General features: G+C 38.7%; 1 protein-coding gene across 1 annotated transcript in view; it reads left to right on the top strand.

Annotated features, from left to right (window-relative positions):
• LOC306851922 (ryanodine receptor 2) overlaps window positions 1–19,056 on the top strand; it is a 155,991-nt gene that overhangs the window by 61,668 nt on the left and 75,267 nt on the right. The window contains exons 28-40 of the mRNA XM_079388432.1: window positions 1,044–1,252; window positions 1,329–1,672; window positions 2,184–2,307; window positions 2,388–2,548; window positions 3,702–3,861; window positions 4,974–5,060; window positions 5,436–5,662; window positions 10,073–10,868; window positions 11,895–12,095; window positions 12,729–12,834; window positions 13,137–13,280; window positions 15,495–15,768; window positions 17,756–17,870. Of these exons, the coding sequence (XP_079244558.1) occupies window positions 1,044–1,252; window positions 1,329–1,672; window positions 2,184–2,307; window positions 2,388–2,548; window positions 3,702–3,861; window positions 4,974–5,060; window positions 5,436–5,662; window positions 10,073–10,868; window positions 11,895–12,095; window positions 12,729–12,834; window positions 13,137–13,280; window positions 15,495–15,768; window positions 17,756–17,870 (2,948 nt within the window). The remainder of the gene's footprint in view (window positions 1–1,043; window positions 1,253–1,328; window positions 1,673–2,183; window positions 2,308–2,387; window positions 2,549–3,701; window positions 3,862–4,973; window positions 5,061–5,435; window positions 5,663–10,072; window positions 10,869–11,894; window positions 12,096–12,728; window positions 12,835–13,136; window positions 13,281–15,494; window positions 15,769–17,755; window positions 17,871–19,056) is intronic.

The raw sequence follows: 19,056 nt of genomic DNA, 5'->3' as shown, positions 1-19,056 counted from the left end.
GCTCTGCTAACACCTACAGAGCTGATACTGCAAAACACACACTGATGCTCAAGCAGACACACACGCGCACACACACACACACACACACACACACACTCGTGCATTAGTTGCAGCAGCTCTTGTGTCTTGTTTATGTCTCCTGGAGTGTTATCGTGAGCAGCAGGTGAGTGTTGCTGTGTCATTTGTCATTACGGCTGTTCACAGATCCTGCAGTGTAAGAACTAGACATGAGCGCCACCTGCTGACCACTGACACATCATCCATTACTATATGTATCAGCATATGTCTTATTCTGTGATGTCAGTGGCAGGTCTGTCATATGTCAGAGTATTTTATTAGAAACTGCGAACAGTGTTCTCAATGTTCTTAACCAGTATTTTTGTCTTGTTTTCCATCCTTAAATCCAGATACATTTACACCAGTGACATAAGAAGTCTTGTTTACTGAGAAAGTGATCAAAATAAAGTGATTTCATGCTTAAAACAAGATCAAATATCTGCCAGAAATCTGCCAATGTTTTCTCTTTGAATAAAGTTTTTTTTCTGACCTCATTGGTGTATTTTTCAGTGTTATTTTAGTGTAATTCAGATACTATTATAGTTTTTATTATTATTTTAATTTGGTTTTTTATTTTCATTTTATTTTTTAACAAGTAATTTTGTTGTGTTTTTGCCATTTTTATTATTTTTGTATATGTCTGTATAGTTTTTATTCAGTTTTAGTTATTTTTATTTTAGCACTATTTTAGTATTAAGTTAAACTAAATGAAAATGAGAAATGTCTTGGCAACTAGCTGAAATTATTTTTTTTATAGTTTTAGTTTTGATTTTAGTTAATAATAATAACAAAAACTAACTTTATTTCGATACATTTCTCAGAAAACAAGACTTGTCATTTTGCATCTGAACTAAATGCATCTTGATTTAAGAATGTTTAGGTATTTGTACTGGAAAATTGCACTTTGCAGTGTATTACAGCTTAACACTGAACACTAGTATGATTGACTTCGTAAACTGATCACTGATGTGTGTTATTGTTGTCAGGTTTCATCCCGGTCTGTAGTCTGGGCGTGTGTCAGGTGGGCCGTATGAACTTTGGGAAGGACGTGAGCACTCTGAAGTACTTCACCATCTGCGGCCTGCAGGAGGGCTACGAACCCTTCGCCGTCAACATGAACCGTGATCTGACCATGTGGATCAGCAAACGCCTGCCTCAGTTCATCCCCGTCCCACTCAACCACGAGCACATCGAGGTCAGAGGTCACACCAGGTCACGAGGTCAGAGGTCACGCAGTACTGAGCGTTCACAGGATTCTCTGTGTGTTGCAGGTCACGCAGATCGACGGGACGGTGGAGAGCCCGCCGTGCCTAAAGGTCACGCAGAGGTCATTTGGCTCACAGAACAGCAGCACAGACATCATGTTCTATCGTCTCAGCATGCCCATCGAGTGCTCGGAGGCGTTCCTGCGCTCGCCCGGCGGGACACTGCCCGCCAACGGCAGCTTCTTCTCTCCCAAGAGAGATCTGGAGGACTTCGAGACTGTGTCGGACTTCGAGGTCCTGATGAAGACGCCACACAGTCACGTGAGCTCGAACGGACCCGACAGAGAACGAGATGAGTTCAACAACCACAAAGATCATAATCAGGAGAAACCCTCCAAAATCAAACAGAGGTCATTACATTTAGTCATTTAGCAGACGCTTTTATCCAAACCGACTTACAAATCAAAATCAACAAAAGAGCAATGATATGCAAGTGCTATGACAAGCCTCAGTTAGCCTAACGCAGTACACATAGCAAGGTTTTTTTATTTTATTATATAATAAATAAAAAGGAAACAGAAAGAACAGAATAGAGCAAGCTAGTGTTTGAGACCTTTTTTTGCTTTTTGTTAACTGTATAATAAATAAAAAGAAAACTAATAGATAGAATACAAAAAGAATAGAGAAGCTAGTGTTTTTTTTTTTATAGAATAGAATTAGAATAGAGAGTGCTAGAGTTAGAGTATAACGGCAAATCAATAGTGCACCACTGACGCTGGCACGCATGGTAAATCACTTCCGCGAGAGGAAAACATGAGGAAGTGTGTTCTGAAGAGAGAAGTGTTTGAGTCTGATTTTGGCAGGAATGATGATGTGTTTGATAACGTGTTTGAGTATAATTGTATGTGTGTGTTTGTTCAGGTTCACGTTGAAAAGAACGAAGCCTGAAATGAACAGCAGTAACTCCAGCAGTAACGCTCGTCTGTCAGAGGAGGTTTTGGCTGATGAGAGAGACGATTGTGAGAATCTCATACAGACATCAACGGTGAGCGACAGAGACACACTATCAGAACGTCCCGCTCTCCGCTGAGTGTTACATGACGCTCTTCTGTCTCTGTGTGTCAGTATTATTACTCGGTGAGGATCTTCCCCGGCCAGGAGCCGTCCAGTGTGTGGGTCGGCTGGGTGACCTCAGACTTTCATCAGTACGACCTGGCCTTCGAGCTCAGCACGGTCCGAACGGTCACCGTTACCCTGGGAGACGAGAAGGGCAAAGTTCACGAGAGGTCAGTGATGCTGACGTTGCAGGAGCACAGTGTACTTCTGTCTGTAGATGCAAACATGTAATGGTTGTACTAGGGGTGTGCGATATTGACAAAAAATATTATCTCGACATTTTCTGTGATTTTATCGATAGCAATAATTAGACGATATTTTTCTGAGTGTGTTATTGTGCTGGTATCTTAAGGACTGTCGTGAACAGCTGACTCCTACAGTTTTTGATATTCTTCATATTCTGTGTGGTGTTCAGTTCACACTGATACAAATTAATCTTTTCCAATAAGATTAAACTGATTTTTACAGTTTATGGGCATTTTTACCTTTATTTTTCTAAAAGTGTGCATTATCTTTTGAGTCAAATTCGTACATTTAATCAGTGAATTAGAATAATAATACATTTGGACTGTTACCAAGAAAATGAAATCAGTCTCAACAAAATTCATCTTTACAATGCAGAGGAAACACAGAAGCTACATAAAGAATGTTTTGATATATTAAACATAAATATTTGAAATTATTTAAATAATAAAAGATACATTAAATGTGAAATTAAAACGGCCAGTAGGTGGCAGCAAGTCACTGTTAATAAGTGAGTCACTGCGATTGAATCGAATCATTTAAAGGCTTGATTCATTCAGAAACGAAACACCATCATGTTGCTCAGAGACACAAAACAGTGCTGTGGCTGTTTTGCGTCTACTAGGGTTTGTCGAAATAGCGCAAAAACAGGAAATATGGTGTCTGTCTAAAATGTAAGTCTCTTAATTAACTTCTTGTTTATTGAAATGTTGTAAAAAAAATTTAATATCACATTTGTAATCATGCAAATTTTTGGAGAAAAACGGCACTCTTGGTGTGAAATTGATTAACTATATGAAGTGGTAAAAGTATATACATTTTATGCCCCCATGTCTTGAATTTGTGATCATTCTAAAGGAATTTTAATAGACTGAATCAGTGAAAGAACACACTCTAATATAACATACTAGTCATATAATATACTAGTCTAGATTTCACCTCTGTCTGCGCTCTTTGAATGGTTTTTGCAAAATACTTCATAACGTCAAATATATATATATATATATAGATAGATAGATAGATATACAGTATATGGCACACCACTAGGTTGTACAATAGCAGTATGTGTCTGTTTGGCAGCATCAAGCGCAGTAACTGCTACATGGTTTGGGGTGGCGAGTGCAGCAATCCCAGTCAGGGCCGCAATAATAACGGGCTGGAGATCGGGTGTTTGGTGGATGCAGCCAACGGCCTCCTCACCTTCACCTCCAACGGCAAAGAGCTCAGCACCTTCTACCAGGTATGGTTCATTCCTCTGAGCAGCCTGTGCTGGAGGGACTGCTTAATTAGGACCAGAGCTGGGTAGATTACTTACAAAATGTAATCCAATACTCATGCCAAATTACATGACAAAAATTGTAGTCAGTAATGCAATCCATTACATTTAGGTAATTTTACGTGACATTTTAGGTAATATAATTAGACTACTTTTAGATTACTTTGTTTACTTTTGACCTATCTTGTTTTTTGCATTGATTTAAATAGGATAATAATGTACCCTATTGATATAAAAATACTAAGAGTAAAAAAATATGTTCCATTTGTTATCAACAACATGAAGTGCATTTAACAATTATATTACATCATGGTTTCCCAAACTGAGTTTGTGAAAGAACTACAGAGGGTTTATGAGTTTAATTAAAAGCTAATATTTAATTAAATTATAAAAAATTTTAATTAAAGAATTTTAGAATGAATCAAAATAAAATGAAATGTTTTATTTGTTTACCTGCATGTCATGTAACTGTAATGAATGTCAGTGAATGATGAACATGCAAATGAGATACTTCAGTATTAAAATATCTATTTTAAAATCTCGGGCACTTCAAATAAAAATATATTAGGTGAAAGAGAATCAGATGGCAAAAAAAGATGGTGACTTTGTGCATTTTCATGTGTTTGAAAGACAAACACCTTCCAATGTAATGCATGGTAAAATAATAACTGAGTGATAATACTAACAACAATGAATGTGTTCATCAGCAGTTGATGCAGTGTTGAAACACTTCTTAAACCTGAAATGATTTTTGTAAATCCAGTGGACAAATGCTGTGTAGCACCGGACTAATGACTTTCTGTGTATATAAGCAGAAGGCTATTTTAGAAAGATGAAAAAGAGCAATTAGGGAGAATCAATAAATTATAAATAAATTATTGCTATTGTGTAAATAATATGTAATCATGCAATCCATAAAAAAGTCATTGTAGTCTGATTACGAGTATTTTAAAATGTAATTTAATCTAATTACAAGTACTTAATTTTTGGAATCTGATTAAGTAATCCAGATTACATGTGATCAGTTACTACCCAGCTCTGACTAGGACTAACTAGCAGCGTAACTGTGTCTGCAGGTGGAGCCCAGTACTAAACTTTTCCCTGCAGTGTTTGCGCAGGCAACCAGTCCAAACGTCTTCCAGTTCGAACTGGGACGCATCAAGGTGAGCTCACTCACACACACACACACACACACACACACACACACACACACATGTTGGTTTTTGTGGTTTATGGGGACTCTCCATAGGCGTAATGGTTTTTATACTGAACAAACTGTGTGTGCTATTGCCCTACACCAACCCTACACCTAAACTTAGCCCTCACAGGAGACTTTGTGCATTTTTAGATTTTCAAAAAAACACCATTTAGTATGTTTTTTTAAGCCTTTTGAATTACGGGGACATAGGCAGTGTCCTCATAAACCACCTTCATATTGTAATACCTCTGTCATACCTCTGTGAAATGATGAAGTTTGCAAAGACTCTTATGTGGACGTTTGATTCTCTCTGTGTGTGTGTGTGTGTGTGTGTGTGTAGAGTGTCATGCCGCTCTCTGCAGGTCTGTTTAAAAGCGAGCGGAAGAACGCAGTTCCTCAGTGTCCGCCGCGGTTACATGTGCAGTTCCTCACGTCTGTGTTATGGAGCCGTGTGCCCAATCAGTTCCTGAGGTCAGAGGTCAGCAGGGTCAGTGAGAGACTGGGCTGGATGGTGCAGAGTTCAGAACCACTGCAGTTCATGACGCTCCATATACCTGAGGAGAACAGGTACAAATACACACACACACACACACACACACACACGCAATCAATCAATCAATCACACTCACACTGATCTCTGGACATTAGGACTGAGTGTCAGCGTGTGAGGAATAACTGACTTCAGTCCACTGAATTACTGGAAATGTTGCACACCTGCGGTGCAATAAATTAAAATATTTCTATAGAATTCATCTTTTGATTTTTTTTTTGCAATCAATGCAGTTGGTGTTTCCTCTAAATATATACATGTGCATTTAATTGAGTGCTTTTTTAATGTGTACAGAAGAACATTCACAGTAAATATCATCTGAATCTGATTTATAAATCAGACTTTTCTGAATAAAACATGCAGATTTCACAGCCATGATGCTGGAGTGTTCTGGCTGATTACCAGAGTGTTGCTATGCGGTTGCTAAGGTATTTTAAATGCTAGTTAGTGCATTGACATGCATTTGCAGGTGGTGAGTCCAAGATTGCGCTTCCATTTAGACCTTTCACTTCTGGAAAATTAGACTTAACTACATGCTTTCAGCCATGAAGTGTTTTGCCGACCTCAGAAGTGTTTTTGTGGAAAATTGCTTCATGTTTCTTAACCCTGTGACAACATTTGTAAATCATTTTGTAAATTTGTTTTTTTTTTACAAAAAAAAAACCCTCAGAAAACCAAGTGCACATTTTTCCCCTCAACAAATGTTTTCTTTTTATGAAAATAAATGTTACATATAAAAATATTTTACTTTTTTCCAAAATAGTGACTGTATTCATGTAGTTTGTATTTTGCTTAAATAAGTCAGCATATTAGAATGATTGATTTCTGAAGGATCATGTGACATTGAAGACTATATATTCACATAGAAAACAGCTATTTTAAATTACTGACAATTAGTGTATATTAGGGATGTCAACGATTAATTGACGATCGATTGAGCGATGTAATTGATAAAAGCTATTGATGGTCGATTAAGCAGTTTCATTTTGGGGTGTGTGTGGCTCATGCGCAGAACACGTGCAAACGTCTGTGAGTGACAGTGAAGGGGCTCTTACACCAAAATAATTTACTAATGTACAAACTACGCTGTTAATGTGATCCAAGTTCTTTTGTATTTTGTAAATGTAGTAATAAGTCATGTTCAATTATAATTTCCCTAGATAATTGTTGCATATCGGGCACTTTGCTTTGACAGGGCTGCGCGCACGCGAGCAGGACAGATAGCTTCTATTCATTCATACAACTTGTTAATTCGTTCATACGACATATTAATTTGTGGCCACTGTCCAGTTTTCATTAATTTGTTCCCTAGAAAACACATGAATTTAAATGCGGGAGCAGTTTATGTAACAAATTCTTAATTCATGGCCACGAAACCTTTAATTTCCCCCACGTTTACCACAGTAAGAGATGCGAAAACGGTGATTCAAACAACAATAAAATAAACCTGCGAATCTAGAGGGTGAGACAGTGAGGATTTGGGAAAAGAAACCATAAATAATATTAAATTCGTGACCATCTGGCAAAACAGAACAAAAAGCCGCATACAGCTTGATTTAAATGTATGTATATATCATATATATGATATATATGAATCCAAATGCATGGTCGCCATGTAACATTTGCCTGCTAACCAATTATTTCTCTTATTAACAAAGCTTTGTACCTCACTTGTGTCACAACACTCGCATTAAAATGTTTCAAATGGGTAAGAGTGTGTTTTGCCGTTGCAACGCCGGTGGATTTGGAAACGGATCACTGACTGCACGTCACAGCTCCATGCGCCGTACTTGCGTTTGGGATCATTTTATTTTAAATCCCGATAAAGTCAATTGTAAACATTGCAACGATGTTTTAAAATAAAACAATGAGCACCATTTAAAAAGGCGCATCCAGCGGTCTCCGTGACAGAATATGAAACAGCCCACAAAGTATAATGATCCCGTGCATAACTACGGCGCGCTCTTCATTTTATCAAATGATCGTAATCACATCCATTCATTTTACGATCCTGCTACTAGCCTTTTACTTAACTAAAAACCCCTTTCTTGCGGGTAAGGAAGCTGGCATTTTGAGTAGCATTTGCACATCCTGTCATGCCGTGACTATATGCTACTGCAATACTGCTACTGCAAACGACCATTTTGACATTATTTTTGTGTGTATTTGGCCACTTAAGCACAACAAGCTTTGGACTCGCAGCGCGCGCTTTGGATGTGACTGCACACAGAAAAGCGCCTCTGGAGCGAGCAAGTACCGAAAGTCTTAAAAAGACGTGCAAATAATACATTTCTGTGACGATGCAACAATGACCGATTAGGCAATTGACAATTCTGTCAACTGTACCGAAACGCGAGCTAAAGTCTTGTCTTGAGAAGAGAAAGTCAAAGAGAGAAGACGCGGTACAGCTGAATCACTCACACGCTGTTTTCAAAGGACTGATTCGATCTGATGCTTTGTGGGATTTTATTTACTCATCTAACCTACACGCTATATTGAATAAATGTTTGCAGGAATTTCCCAATTTCTCATTTTAAAGTTGAAAGCTGCGGGAATATATGCGCAATGCTACACCGAAATTCAGGACCTGATTAAGCATAATTCTATTGTACATAGAATTGCGAAACATGACTTTTCCAAAACTTTCTGGGTTTATTTATTTTTCCAAAACTGTACAGGCCTGGAAATTGCTGTTTTAAAATGACTTTTCCAGGTTTTTCATGACCGTATGAACCCTGAATGTGACGATCGGGTGCGGTTATCTAAATCAGACAAAAATATAGGTGCGGGCGGTTTATTTAAAACTGCGGATTCGGGTGACGTTTTAGCTCATCCGCGCATCATAAAATATATTTATTTGTAACCACTAAATGTGCTAAGAAACCACTAGAAGTGCGTTGAAGTTTTTTTTTATAAATTTTCAAGTTTTTAATGATCAGTTGTATCAATTTTAAGCAGTTGTTAAATGAGTGAGAGTTCAGTAGATGGTTTAAATGTGACTTTAGTCTGAACTGACCTATTCATTTATTTCAGTGTCAGTCTGTTGTTCTCACAGTTTCATTTAAGCACTATGTACAGTATATATATATCATTTTTGATATTTTTTTTACTAGTGGGTGCTGGACACCATAGTTAGTTAATTTATGTAAGTGAGGAGACCTGACCAAATTCTTTAATTGCTAAAGTGATGTTTTTCCACCACAGACTGAACAACATGAAGCACTGCTTGGTGATTAGTTGAGCTAAATTGGTTTTATCTAATTGTGTTCTTAAATTTAACAGCTGACAGCTATTCAACCAAATTCACTACAAACCTTTCTATCAAAGTTATCTGACATTATCAAGATGGTGATGATGATGATTTTAGATGCAATTAAAGGCTCATTATTATGATTTAAATGGTTTATTAATAATAAACGTGTGATTAATCGACTAATCAAATGAACCTTCAAACGAACGACTACTTGTCGACCAGAAAAATCTTTAGTTGAGGGCAGCCCTAGTTTAACTCTGAGTTCTTGTCATATTTTATTACCATTTTCTAAACCAGTTTTTCTCAAAGTGTGGTACGAGTACCACGAGTGGTAATCACTAAATTAAATATAAATTAATGTTAAAACACAATACATTTTAATTTAATCTTTACTTGAGTAAAGTTTTTTTTTTACATTTAAAGCTGCAGTCTGTAACTTTTTTGTGTTCAAAATTTATATAATAAGCGAGTACACCATGAATCTTTCACCATGAAAGTTTTTTTGGCTTGTCCTGAATCACTACAGTACACCTATAATAAGTGTTTATATTCAGACTATTTAGACTGGTTCGGGTAGGTACCACTGCGGAGTAGCCCAGTACCTGCGTGATTCATCATAGACATCAACAGAGAGAAGTAGCTCCGGCTACAGTGTTCTAGATGTGTTAGATGTGTTCCTAGGTCAACATATTTTGTTGACCATGGACCAACATTTGAATCCAAAAATTTAGTCTTGACCATATCCCTATACCTAAACCTAACCTTAACCATGAGTAATCCCTAAAATCAGAGGAAATGATGAATGACACTGATGTTCAAGCACCAAACACTGATTTTAAGCCTAAACTTCACAAAAACTATAAACTGGTTCTTCAAATCTGATTGGTTTATCACAATGTTATTCCAGGGTCAACAAAGATGCTGATCCAGGAACATGCCACACTTGGTAAAATCAGGTTCTGCCAGAGCTGTAGCTGAATAGTTAGACCTACTACGCTACTGTATTTTAATGTTGGTCATTATGGTGGTACTTAAGAGAGCCAGATATTTTCTGAGGTGGTACTATAATGTTCGAAATGTTGATGGTGTCTGAATAAATTTTGGTTTGCCTGTTTTTACATGCATGTGGCGGTGATGATGATTTTAGATGAGATGTTGTGTACTCGTCTGTCAGGTCTCTGGATATCCTGGAGCTGTCGGAGCAGAGAGAGCTGCTGAAGTTCCACTATCACACGCTGCGCTTGTATTCAGCGATCTGCGCGCTGGGGAACAACCGTGTGGCTCACGCGCTCTGCAGTCACGTAGACGAGGCACAGCTGCTCTACGCCATCCAGAACAAATACATGCCGGGCCTGCTGCGCACCGGATACTACGACCTGCTGATCGACATCCACCTGAGCAGCTACGCCACCGCGCGCCTCATGATGAACTCTGAGTACATCGTGCCCATGACCCCCGAGACTAAGAGCATCACGCTCTTCCCCGACGAGAAGAAGAAGCACGGGCTGCCGGGGATCGGCCTGAGCACCTCTCTGCAGCCGCGGATGCGCTTCTCCTCGCCTAGCTTCGTGAGCGCCGTCGGGTTCCAGCACAGCCCTGAGTTCCCGCTGGAGACGCTGAAGAGCCGCACCATGGAGATGCTGACGGAGGCGGTGCGGGAGGGAAGCTTACACGTGCGCGACCCCGTCGGAGGCAGCACCGAGTTCCTGTTCGTCCCGCTCATTAAACTCTTCTACACGCTCCTGATCATGGGCATCTTCCACAACGGAGACCTGAAGACCATCCTGCAGCTGATCGAGCCTAGCGTCTTCTCGCAGGACTCCGGAGTGGAGAGCGGAGGCGGGACGTCGGAGGACGGCTGTGGGCGGGTCAGACTGGAAGGGGGCGGGGCCGAGGAACACAGCCTGAGAGGAAAGACGCCCAAAGAAGGACTTCTACAGATGAAGCTTCCTGAACCCGTCAAACTCCAGGTGAGTGAAGAGGATCTGAAAAACATTTACTAGTCACGCTTTATTTCAGTAGATAACTTTAGACATTGTACTGAATATAACTAACTATGCAACTGTAGTAGAGTATTAGTAGACGGTTAGGATTAGTAAAATAAGTTGACATGTAGTTGCAAAGTAGTTATAATCAGTTGAATGTCCATCAAAGTAAATAGTTAGCAGATATTACGCAGACGGTCTTCTAATTGACCACTATTTGCAAATGTCGACTTTCAAAATATAGAGTTTTTAAATTCTGACCCCCTTCATTAATTATTTTGACAATTCTAAATAATTCTAAATATTTTTGATTAGGCCTAAATAGCTCTCTGTTTTTGGACCATGTTTGTTGACCAAGTGTACACTGTATAAGAAAACTAAATAAAGTTTAAATATCTCTCTAAATAAATGCCAACCAGTATATTTTATAGTTTAATTTATCATTTAATTTATCTTTTATTATTAACTCATTTTATTGGTTTAAGGTATATATTATTATTAATAAATGCATTAATGTATTTTAATGCATGTATATACATGAATGTGTGTATCAAGGTTATTATATTTGCTAAAATTAAAACCATTCAAACATTCTCATTACTTAAAATAAATATTAACTGAAATAACATAATATATCATGTAAATATGTACTATCAATGTAAAGTTTTATAGTAAAGTTAAGTTTATTTCAGCTAGTTCCCAAGGCAACATTTCTCATTTTCATTTAGTTTAACTTGATGTACTAAAAGAGTAAAACTGAAACTGAAAATGAAATCTCAATAATACTAAACTTACAGTAGTGTGTGTACATGCATATATATACTATTTTTCAGTTCTCTTATAAAAATGAATGGTCAGCATAGATGTAATCTCAGGGAAGTGTTGGTGAGTTGATTCATTTGATTTGTACTGAAAAAGCAATCAAAAAGACTCCAGTGAAGAAGCTCAGGTGATTGAGTGAAGTGATGAGATGTTTACAGTGTGTGTGTGTGTGTGTGTGTGTGTGTTCAGATGTGTCACCTGCTGCAGTACCTGTGTGACTGTCAGGTGCGTCACCGTATCGAGGCTGTGGTCGCGTTCTCCGATGACTTTGTGGCGAATCTTCAGGAGAACCAGCGTTTCCGCTATAATGAGGTGATGCAGGCGTTAAACATGTCCGCCGCTCTGACGGCACGCAAAACCAAAGAGTTCCGCTCTCCTCCACAGGAACAGGTCAGCTGATTACCATGATAATAACTCTTTTTCTATTTCTCTTCATCTGTTCGTAAATCTTAAATTTGATCAAATAAATCCCAGATTTATTACTTGTCCCTACATTATTTCCTGTGATCATTTGTGATCCTGGACCACAAAACCAGTCATAAGACTCAATTTTTCAAAATTGAAATGTATACATCATCTGAAAGCTGAATGGATAAGCTGAAATGTTATGATAACTAACAGATATTTGTCTGAGATACAACTATTGGAAAATCTGGAATCTGAGGGTGAAATAAAATGTAAATATTGAGAAAATCTCCTTTAAAGTTGTTCAAATGAAGTTCTTAGCAATGCATATTACTAATTAAAAATGAAGTTTTGATATATTTACAGTAGAAAATTTACAAAATATCTTCATGGAACATGATCTTAATATCCTAATGATTTTTGACATAAAAGAGAAATGTATAATTTTGATCCATACAATGTATTGTTGTCTATTGTTACAAATATACCCCAGCGACTTCAGACTGCTTTTGTGCTGCAGGCTCACATATTTATTATTTCACTCAAAAAAGGTTAGGGTATTGTCAGAAAAGTTCAGTGTGCTGTGAACGATGATTTTGTTTGTGTGTGTTTCCTCAGATTAACATGCTGCTGAATTTTAAGGATGAGAAGCAGGACTGTCCGTGTCCGGAGGACATCCGTGAGCAGCTGCTGGACTTCCATGAAGATCTGATGACACACTGTGGTAAAGGGTTTCTCTCCGATCCTCTGCAGTATCAGTGATCATATCTAAACATCATTAAACCAGATTAATTAATAAACAAGGCAGGATCATTAAAATGTATCTTGAAATTCATTTTTCTCACCCCATTGACAAACTGTTTGCTTTTCATGCTTCAAGTGATTTTCAAGTAATTCATGATCTGTGTTGTTCTTGATTAGTGATTCATGTGTGATTTACTCCCAGTGAACTCACAGAAGTCTAGTTCTGCTCTGTGTTTTAGATGTTGATGATGAGGTTTGTGTTTATGTGTGTCTGTACTGCAGGCATTGAGACGGATGATGATAAATCAGGAGATGGAGACAGTGATTTCACCATCAGGGGGCGTTTGATGTTTCTGGTGGAGAAGGTGACCTACCTGAAGAAGAAAATGATGGATATACCAAAGAAGAAGAAATCAAAGAAACCCAGTGAGTGAGGCTTTCTTCTCCTCCACGAGGACCATGTTGTGCGGTTCTAGATCTGCACGATTAATCGTTAAAGGTGCCATAGAATGGAAAACTCTATTTACCTTGTCATAGTTAAATAATAAGAGTTCTGTACATGGAAATGTCTTACTGAGCCTCAAACACCATTGTGTCCTCCTCCTTATGTAAATCTTGTGAATGCAAAAGACCACTGAAAAACAGGCGAATCAGAACATAACACCGACTGTGTCACAACAGTCGGGATCACTAATAGTTACGCCCCCAACATTTGCATAAACCCACCCATGTTCTAGGCCAGCCGCCAGCCGAACCATCAGAAGTTCTGCAGGTATTGTGAAGATACAAGCTCGGACAACAGTGAAAATGGCAGATCATGGAAATAAATGTTATGTTCCAGGCTGTGCAGGGGGTGTGGAGTGCAGGGATGGGTTGGTGTCTGTATTCAGAAAGGCACAGAGAGCAAATAACGCCTTCTACTAAAATAACGCGAGCCACTAAAGGGACATTGTTAGCTCCTTGCTAGCGGTAGCCTGTTACACTGCAGTACATAAGATTTCACTTACCACATAAACAGAGTGAGGAGAGATGAGGATGATGGTGAATGATTTACAGATCCTGAGCACCACTGACAAGCATCTGATCTTGTGAAATGTGTGGTAAGTACTGCTGCTCCATAATATAAACATAGTGAAACTGAAACAATAACACGATCATGTGGGGAAGTCGTGGCCTAATGGTTAGAGAGTCGGACTCGTAATCGAAAGGTAGCGGGTTCGAGTCCCGGGCCGGCAGGGATTGTAGGTGGGGGGAGTGAATGTCCAGCGCTCTCTCCACCCTCAATACCACGACTGAGGTGCCCTTGAGCTATGCACCGAACCCCCAACTGCTCCCCGGGCGCCGCAGCATAAATGCTGCCCACTGCTCCGGGTGTGTGTTCACGGTGTGTGTGTGTGTGTGTGCATTTGTTCACTACTCACTGCTGTGTGTGTGCACTTGGATGGGTTAAACGCAGAGCACCAATTTCGAGTATGGGTCAGTCACCATACTTGACAATACGTCATGACTTTACTTTTTTTTTACTTTACTTTACTTTTATCATGCATTCCAAAGCAGTTTCAATGCCCCGCATGTTAATAGCAGCTCCCTGATGGCCACATTTTATTTACAGTATAATTACCCAACGATATAACTGCACGAGAAAGTATTGAAATATATATGTTCCTCCCTGTGTTTCCTTCCTGCTGTGAGCTACTGAAATGAGCCGCACTGTGAAACAGCCAATCAGAGCAGAGCTCAACATTATTATGTGGGAAGTCGTGGCCTAATGGTTAGAGAGTAATCGAAAGGTTGCGAGTTCGAGCCCCCGGCCGGCAGGGGGCTCGAAAAAGGTGGGGGGAGTGAATGTCCAGCGCTCTCTCCACCCTCAATACCACGACTGAGGTGCCCTTGAGCAAGGCACCGAACCCCCAACTGCTCCCCGGGCGCTGCAGCATAAATGCTGCCCACTGCTCCGGGTGTGTGTGTGTGTGTGTGTGTGTGTGTGTGTGTGTGTGTGTGTGTGTGTGTGTGTGCGCGTGCGCACTTGGATGGGTTAAACGCAGAGCACCAATTTCGAGTATGGGTCACGACTTAAACTAACAGACCATTTCATTCTAGGGAGAAATCCTAGGGTTGTAAATGGACATGTAAAACTGTTTCTTACCAGAGCATATTTGGGTAAGAAACAGCTTCACAAACAATCTTTTCAACTACACAGTATTATTTGTGTCTTGCAGTCCTTCATATTATCACAGAAATACTGGGATGAAAGTTTATAGGTCAGATATAAACACTGACGTCTATGGTAGTTATCAAAATAGAGCAAGTCATCTTTTGAAAGTAACTGCATCAAATAACGCTTGTGTGGATTGCATTGTTTCTCCACTAGATGGCAGCAAGTGACTGTTAAAAATGTATTTGTCATTGAATCATTCATTCAAGAGATTTGTTCAAAAACACATTCATCCAGTAATGAAACAAGTGAAGTATTTATGAGTGACTCACTGAATCATTCATTCAACCCACTTTTTCATAATTTTAATATTAAAAATTGGTGACGGTTTTATCCGTGGGTGCGCACATCCCGATATTGATGCTGAAACGATATATCGTGCAGCTCTAGTTCATAGCCGGTCTGATCTCTGCTTCTGTCTGAAGGCACCTTGCAGCAGCTGATCTCGGAGACGATGGTGCGCTGGGCTCAGGAGTCGGTCATCGAGGATCCCGAGCTGGTGCGGGCCATGTTCGTGTTGCTCCACCGGCAGTACGACGGCATCGGTGGCCAGGTGCGAGCGCTGCCCAAGACCTACACCATCAACGCCGTCTCGGTGGAGGACACCATCAACCTGCTGGCATCTCTGGGTCAGATCCGCTCTCTGCTCAGCGTCAGGATGGGCCGCGAGGAGGAGAAGCTGATGATCCACGGGCTCAGGTGACCCACAATCACCCGCGTCTGAGACATAGTGAACACTGATAAATGGGCCATGTGATAGTGTAATAAACAATTCAAAGTATGTTATTTAAACAATTATAGATGTGTTGTGTGTGTGTGTATATATATAATATAAACAAAATATTTTTGTATATAAATAGAATAATTATTAGTGCTGTCAAAGCGATTAATCGCATCCAAAATAAAAGTTTTTGTTTACATAATATATGTGTGTGTACTGTGTATATTTATTATGTATATATAAAGAAACACACATACAGCATATATTTTTTAAATATTTACATTGCGATTTATCATGTGACAGCAATAATAATTACAGTATATATACAAAATATATAAAATTGTGACCTGTGCTGGCAAAATGAGTTATTTTTATTTTTGCATTTTCTATTAAACAACCTTCAAAATTCTATATGATTTGTTGAAATTACACCTGTTTGAAGTCGATGGAGTCAGCAAAGTCCATTCTGAGAAAAATCTAGTTAAGTTTTCTGAAGGTTCCAAAACAAAATCACCAGCAACATTACATCTTTTCCTCCAGTTCTTTTCTTAATAATCATAACTATATCAATCACAATATAGCTATTTTTATTTTATGTTTGTAGTGCTGTGACGGTCGCCGTGACAACTGCATCACGGTTGTGTATTGCCACCGGCGGTAGTGCACGTGACGTCACACACTCTATAACAAGCGTAATACAAAGTTTTGTATACAAGTGTAATAATAGTAACAGTTGCTAATTGTTTTATTTAGACTATAAATCTATGCTAATTCACAAATGACCTCAAACGCCATACACGGCGTTTCCTTTAGATTGGCAGGTTTGAGCGCAGGAAAATACAGTTTATTCTACATTCAGCAAATTTATTTTGTGATGAGCGATGGACCTTATTGGGAAACCAAATACTGCATCGCCGATCCGGACTCATTTCCATTCATGTCACCCATCCGCGTTTGTAGTCTTAGAGTTCACGTGATCGCAAACGCCCGGCTGGTCAGGTTTGTATTGGTGAGGCTTTCTCCAAACTGGCCAAACACGAACGAGACAGCTGTAAATGTAAGATGCTAACAAGAAATATGGCAACATACGTCACGATTCCTGTTCCACAGAGAGCGCGTGCAGACGAGGAGTTAACGCGCCCGCTTGCTTGGTGGCGGAACAGGGAACCGTGTCTAAACGGTTGAGTCTGTCTACAAAGGACATTTGAAATTTGTGTCAGTACGTCATAAACAGGACGAGGCAGTTTACTGTGAGGGATTTGTCATGTTGTATCGCGCTGCATCTAGTGTAGACAGCATCACTGATTATAATGGGTTCTCGCCGCGCCGCTCGTGTGAGGTAGACAGCGTGTATTTAACATTCTTAGTGAAGGCTACTTTCCTATTTAAATGTATTATTTCTTTGATATTTATTTTAGTGTTTTGCAGGCTGCGTGTTCACTGACGGAAGTGCTAAAATAAACGCATGTTTGTTAATAGATGATTGAGCGTCATTTATTTAATTTTGCGTTTCAGAATTATATATATATCACACGCTTGAGTGAAAACTGAAATCCTGCAATTCTGTGTGTATGTGTGTATTTATTGGGATCAGGCGCTTCGGATGTCAATCAGTGCGAGAAGCGAGCGGAGGAAAGGTACAAATAAAGATAATTTGAGATGTTTAATTACTATTTGGAGCACTGGGATCGCTAGATGAGGGCTTAATGAACTCTTTTTTGTGAACACCTCAAATAAAATAAAATAAATCAAAATAAAATTTACATTTTGCACTTTTTTTTTGCCTGTAGCTCAAAATTAGCCCGAGCACATTCACACTCATTCTACCAGCACAGGTCACTAATTATAAAAAGTATATTAAGCATTCACAGTTTACAGCAGTGGAGGGGTTTGGCTCCTGGCTCTGGCTCAGTGACGGCCCCTCTGGTGTGTGAGATTCCAGTCTGACCTCTGACCTGTTTGCAGTGACATCATGAATAACAAGGTGTTCTACCAGCATCCGAACCTGATGAGAGCGCTCGGCATGCATGAGACCGTCATGGAGGTGATGGTGAACGTCCTGAGTGGAGGAGAGTCCAAGGTGATTAAAAATACCATTATCATCATTATCATCTCTACATTATTTTGACCTCTTTGCATTTTCTCTGTTTTTACAGATATGTTGACTGTATGCGGCAAACATAAAAATTCAACTTTGTTACTTGGGTTATTGAAAGAAAAAATTATCAAACAAATATTTTTTGTTTATTATGGGAATTTTAACTTTAAATATTTGATCCTAAACGAGCAAACTGACTGACAGCTTCATTTATATTTACCCTGTTACCAGTGTTGGGTGTAACTAGTTACTAAGTAATTAGTTACTGTAATTTAATTACTTTTCCCTTGAAAAACTAAAGTAAGGGATTGCTCTTATTTGTTCTGTAATGTAATCACAGTTATTTCTTATGTAATTGACTGTTGAATATTTATACACAATACAATAGTGCATTTAACATCAAAATATAAAGTCTAACCTTAAAATGCATGCTTTTTATGTACCTTCTCACTTTAAATACTTTGGTGAGTTAATAAGAATATTGGTAACACTTTAGTGTCCAATTCTCACTATTAACTAGTTGGTTATTAGCATGAATATTACTGGCATATTGGCTGTTTATTATTACTTAAAAAGCACATATTAATGTCTTATTCTGCAAGACCTTATTCTAAATCCTTTATTCTACCCAATTCTTAAACTTAACTACTTTACTAAGTATTAATAAGCAGTAATTAGGAGTATTTTGAGGCAGAAGTCAGAGTTAATAGTTAGTTAATAGTGAGAATTGGACCCTAATCTAAAGTGTGAGCAGAATAATTGATGAAGTTTCTTGATAGAATTAAAAGAAGTGTTTCATGTCTATCCTTGTATCATTAACTTGTCGAAGTTGATATAGGATTTAGAAAGTAATTAGTAATAAAGAATTAAATACTTTTTGGAGAGAGTGATTTGTACAGTAATCTAATTACACTGTTGAAGATGTAATTAGTAATTAATTACTGTTTTAGAGTAACTAACCCAACACTGCCTGTTACCCATGAGGTCATAAACCAACATATACATATCGTTTTTACTGCTTCAGAAAAAGACTCCATTTTTAAGACTTCCAGGCTTTGTTCTACTCGCAGTTTAGTAAAAGTCCCAAAAAGCTATGATGTAGATCTGAACAGTTTGTACTGACTGTTTCTGTGTAATACTGGATTGTGATTGGTCATTCTGTGCTCTA

This window comes from Barbus barbus, assembly GCF_936440315.1.
Source record: "Barbus barbus genome assembly, chromosome: 32".
NCBI classification, from domain to species: domain Eukaryota; kingdom Metazoa; phylum Chordata; class Actinopteri; order Cypriniformes; family Cyprinidae; genus Barbus; species Barbus barbus.
This window is presented reverse-complemented; position numbering and strand designations above follow the sequence as displayed.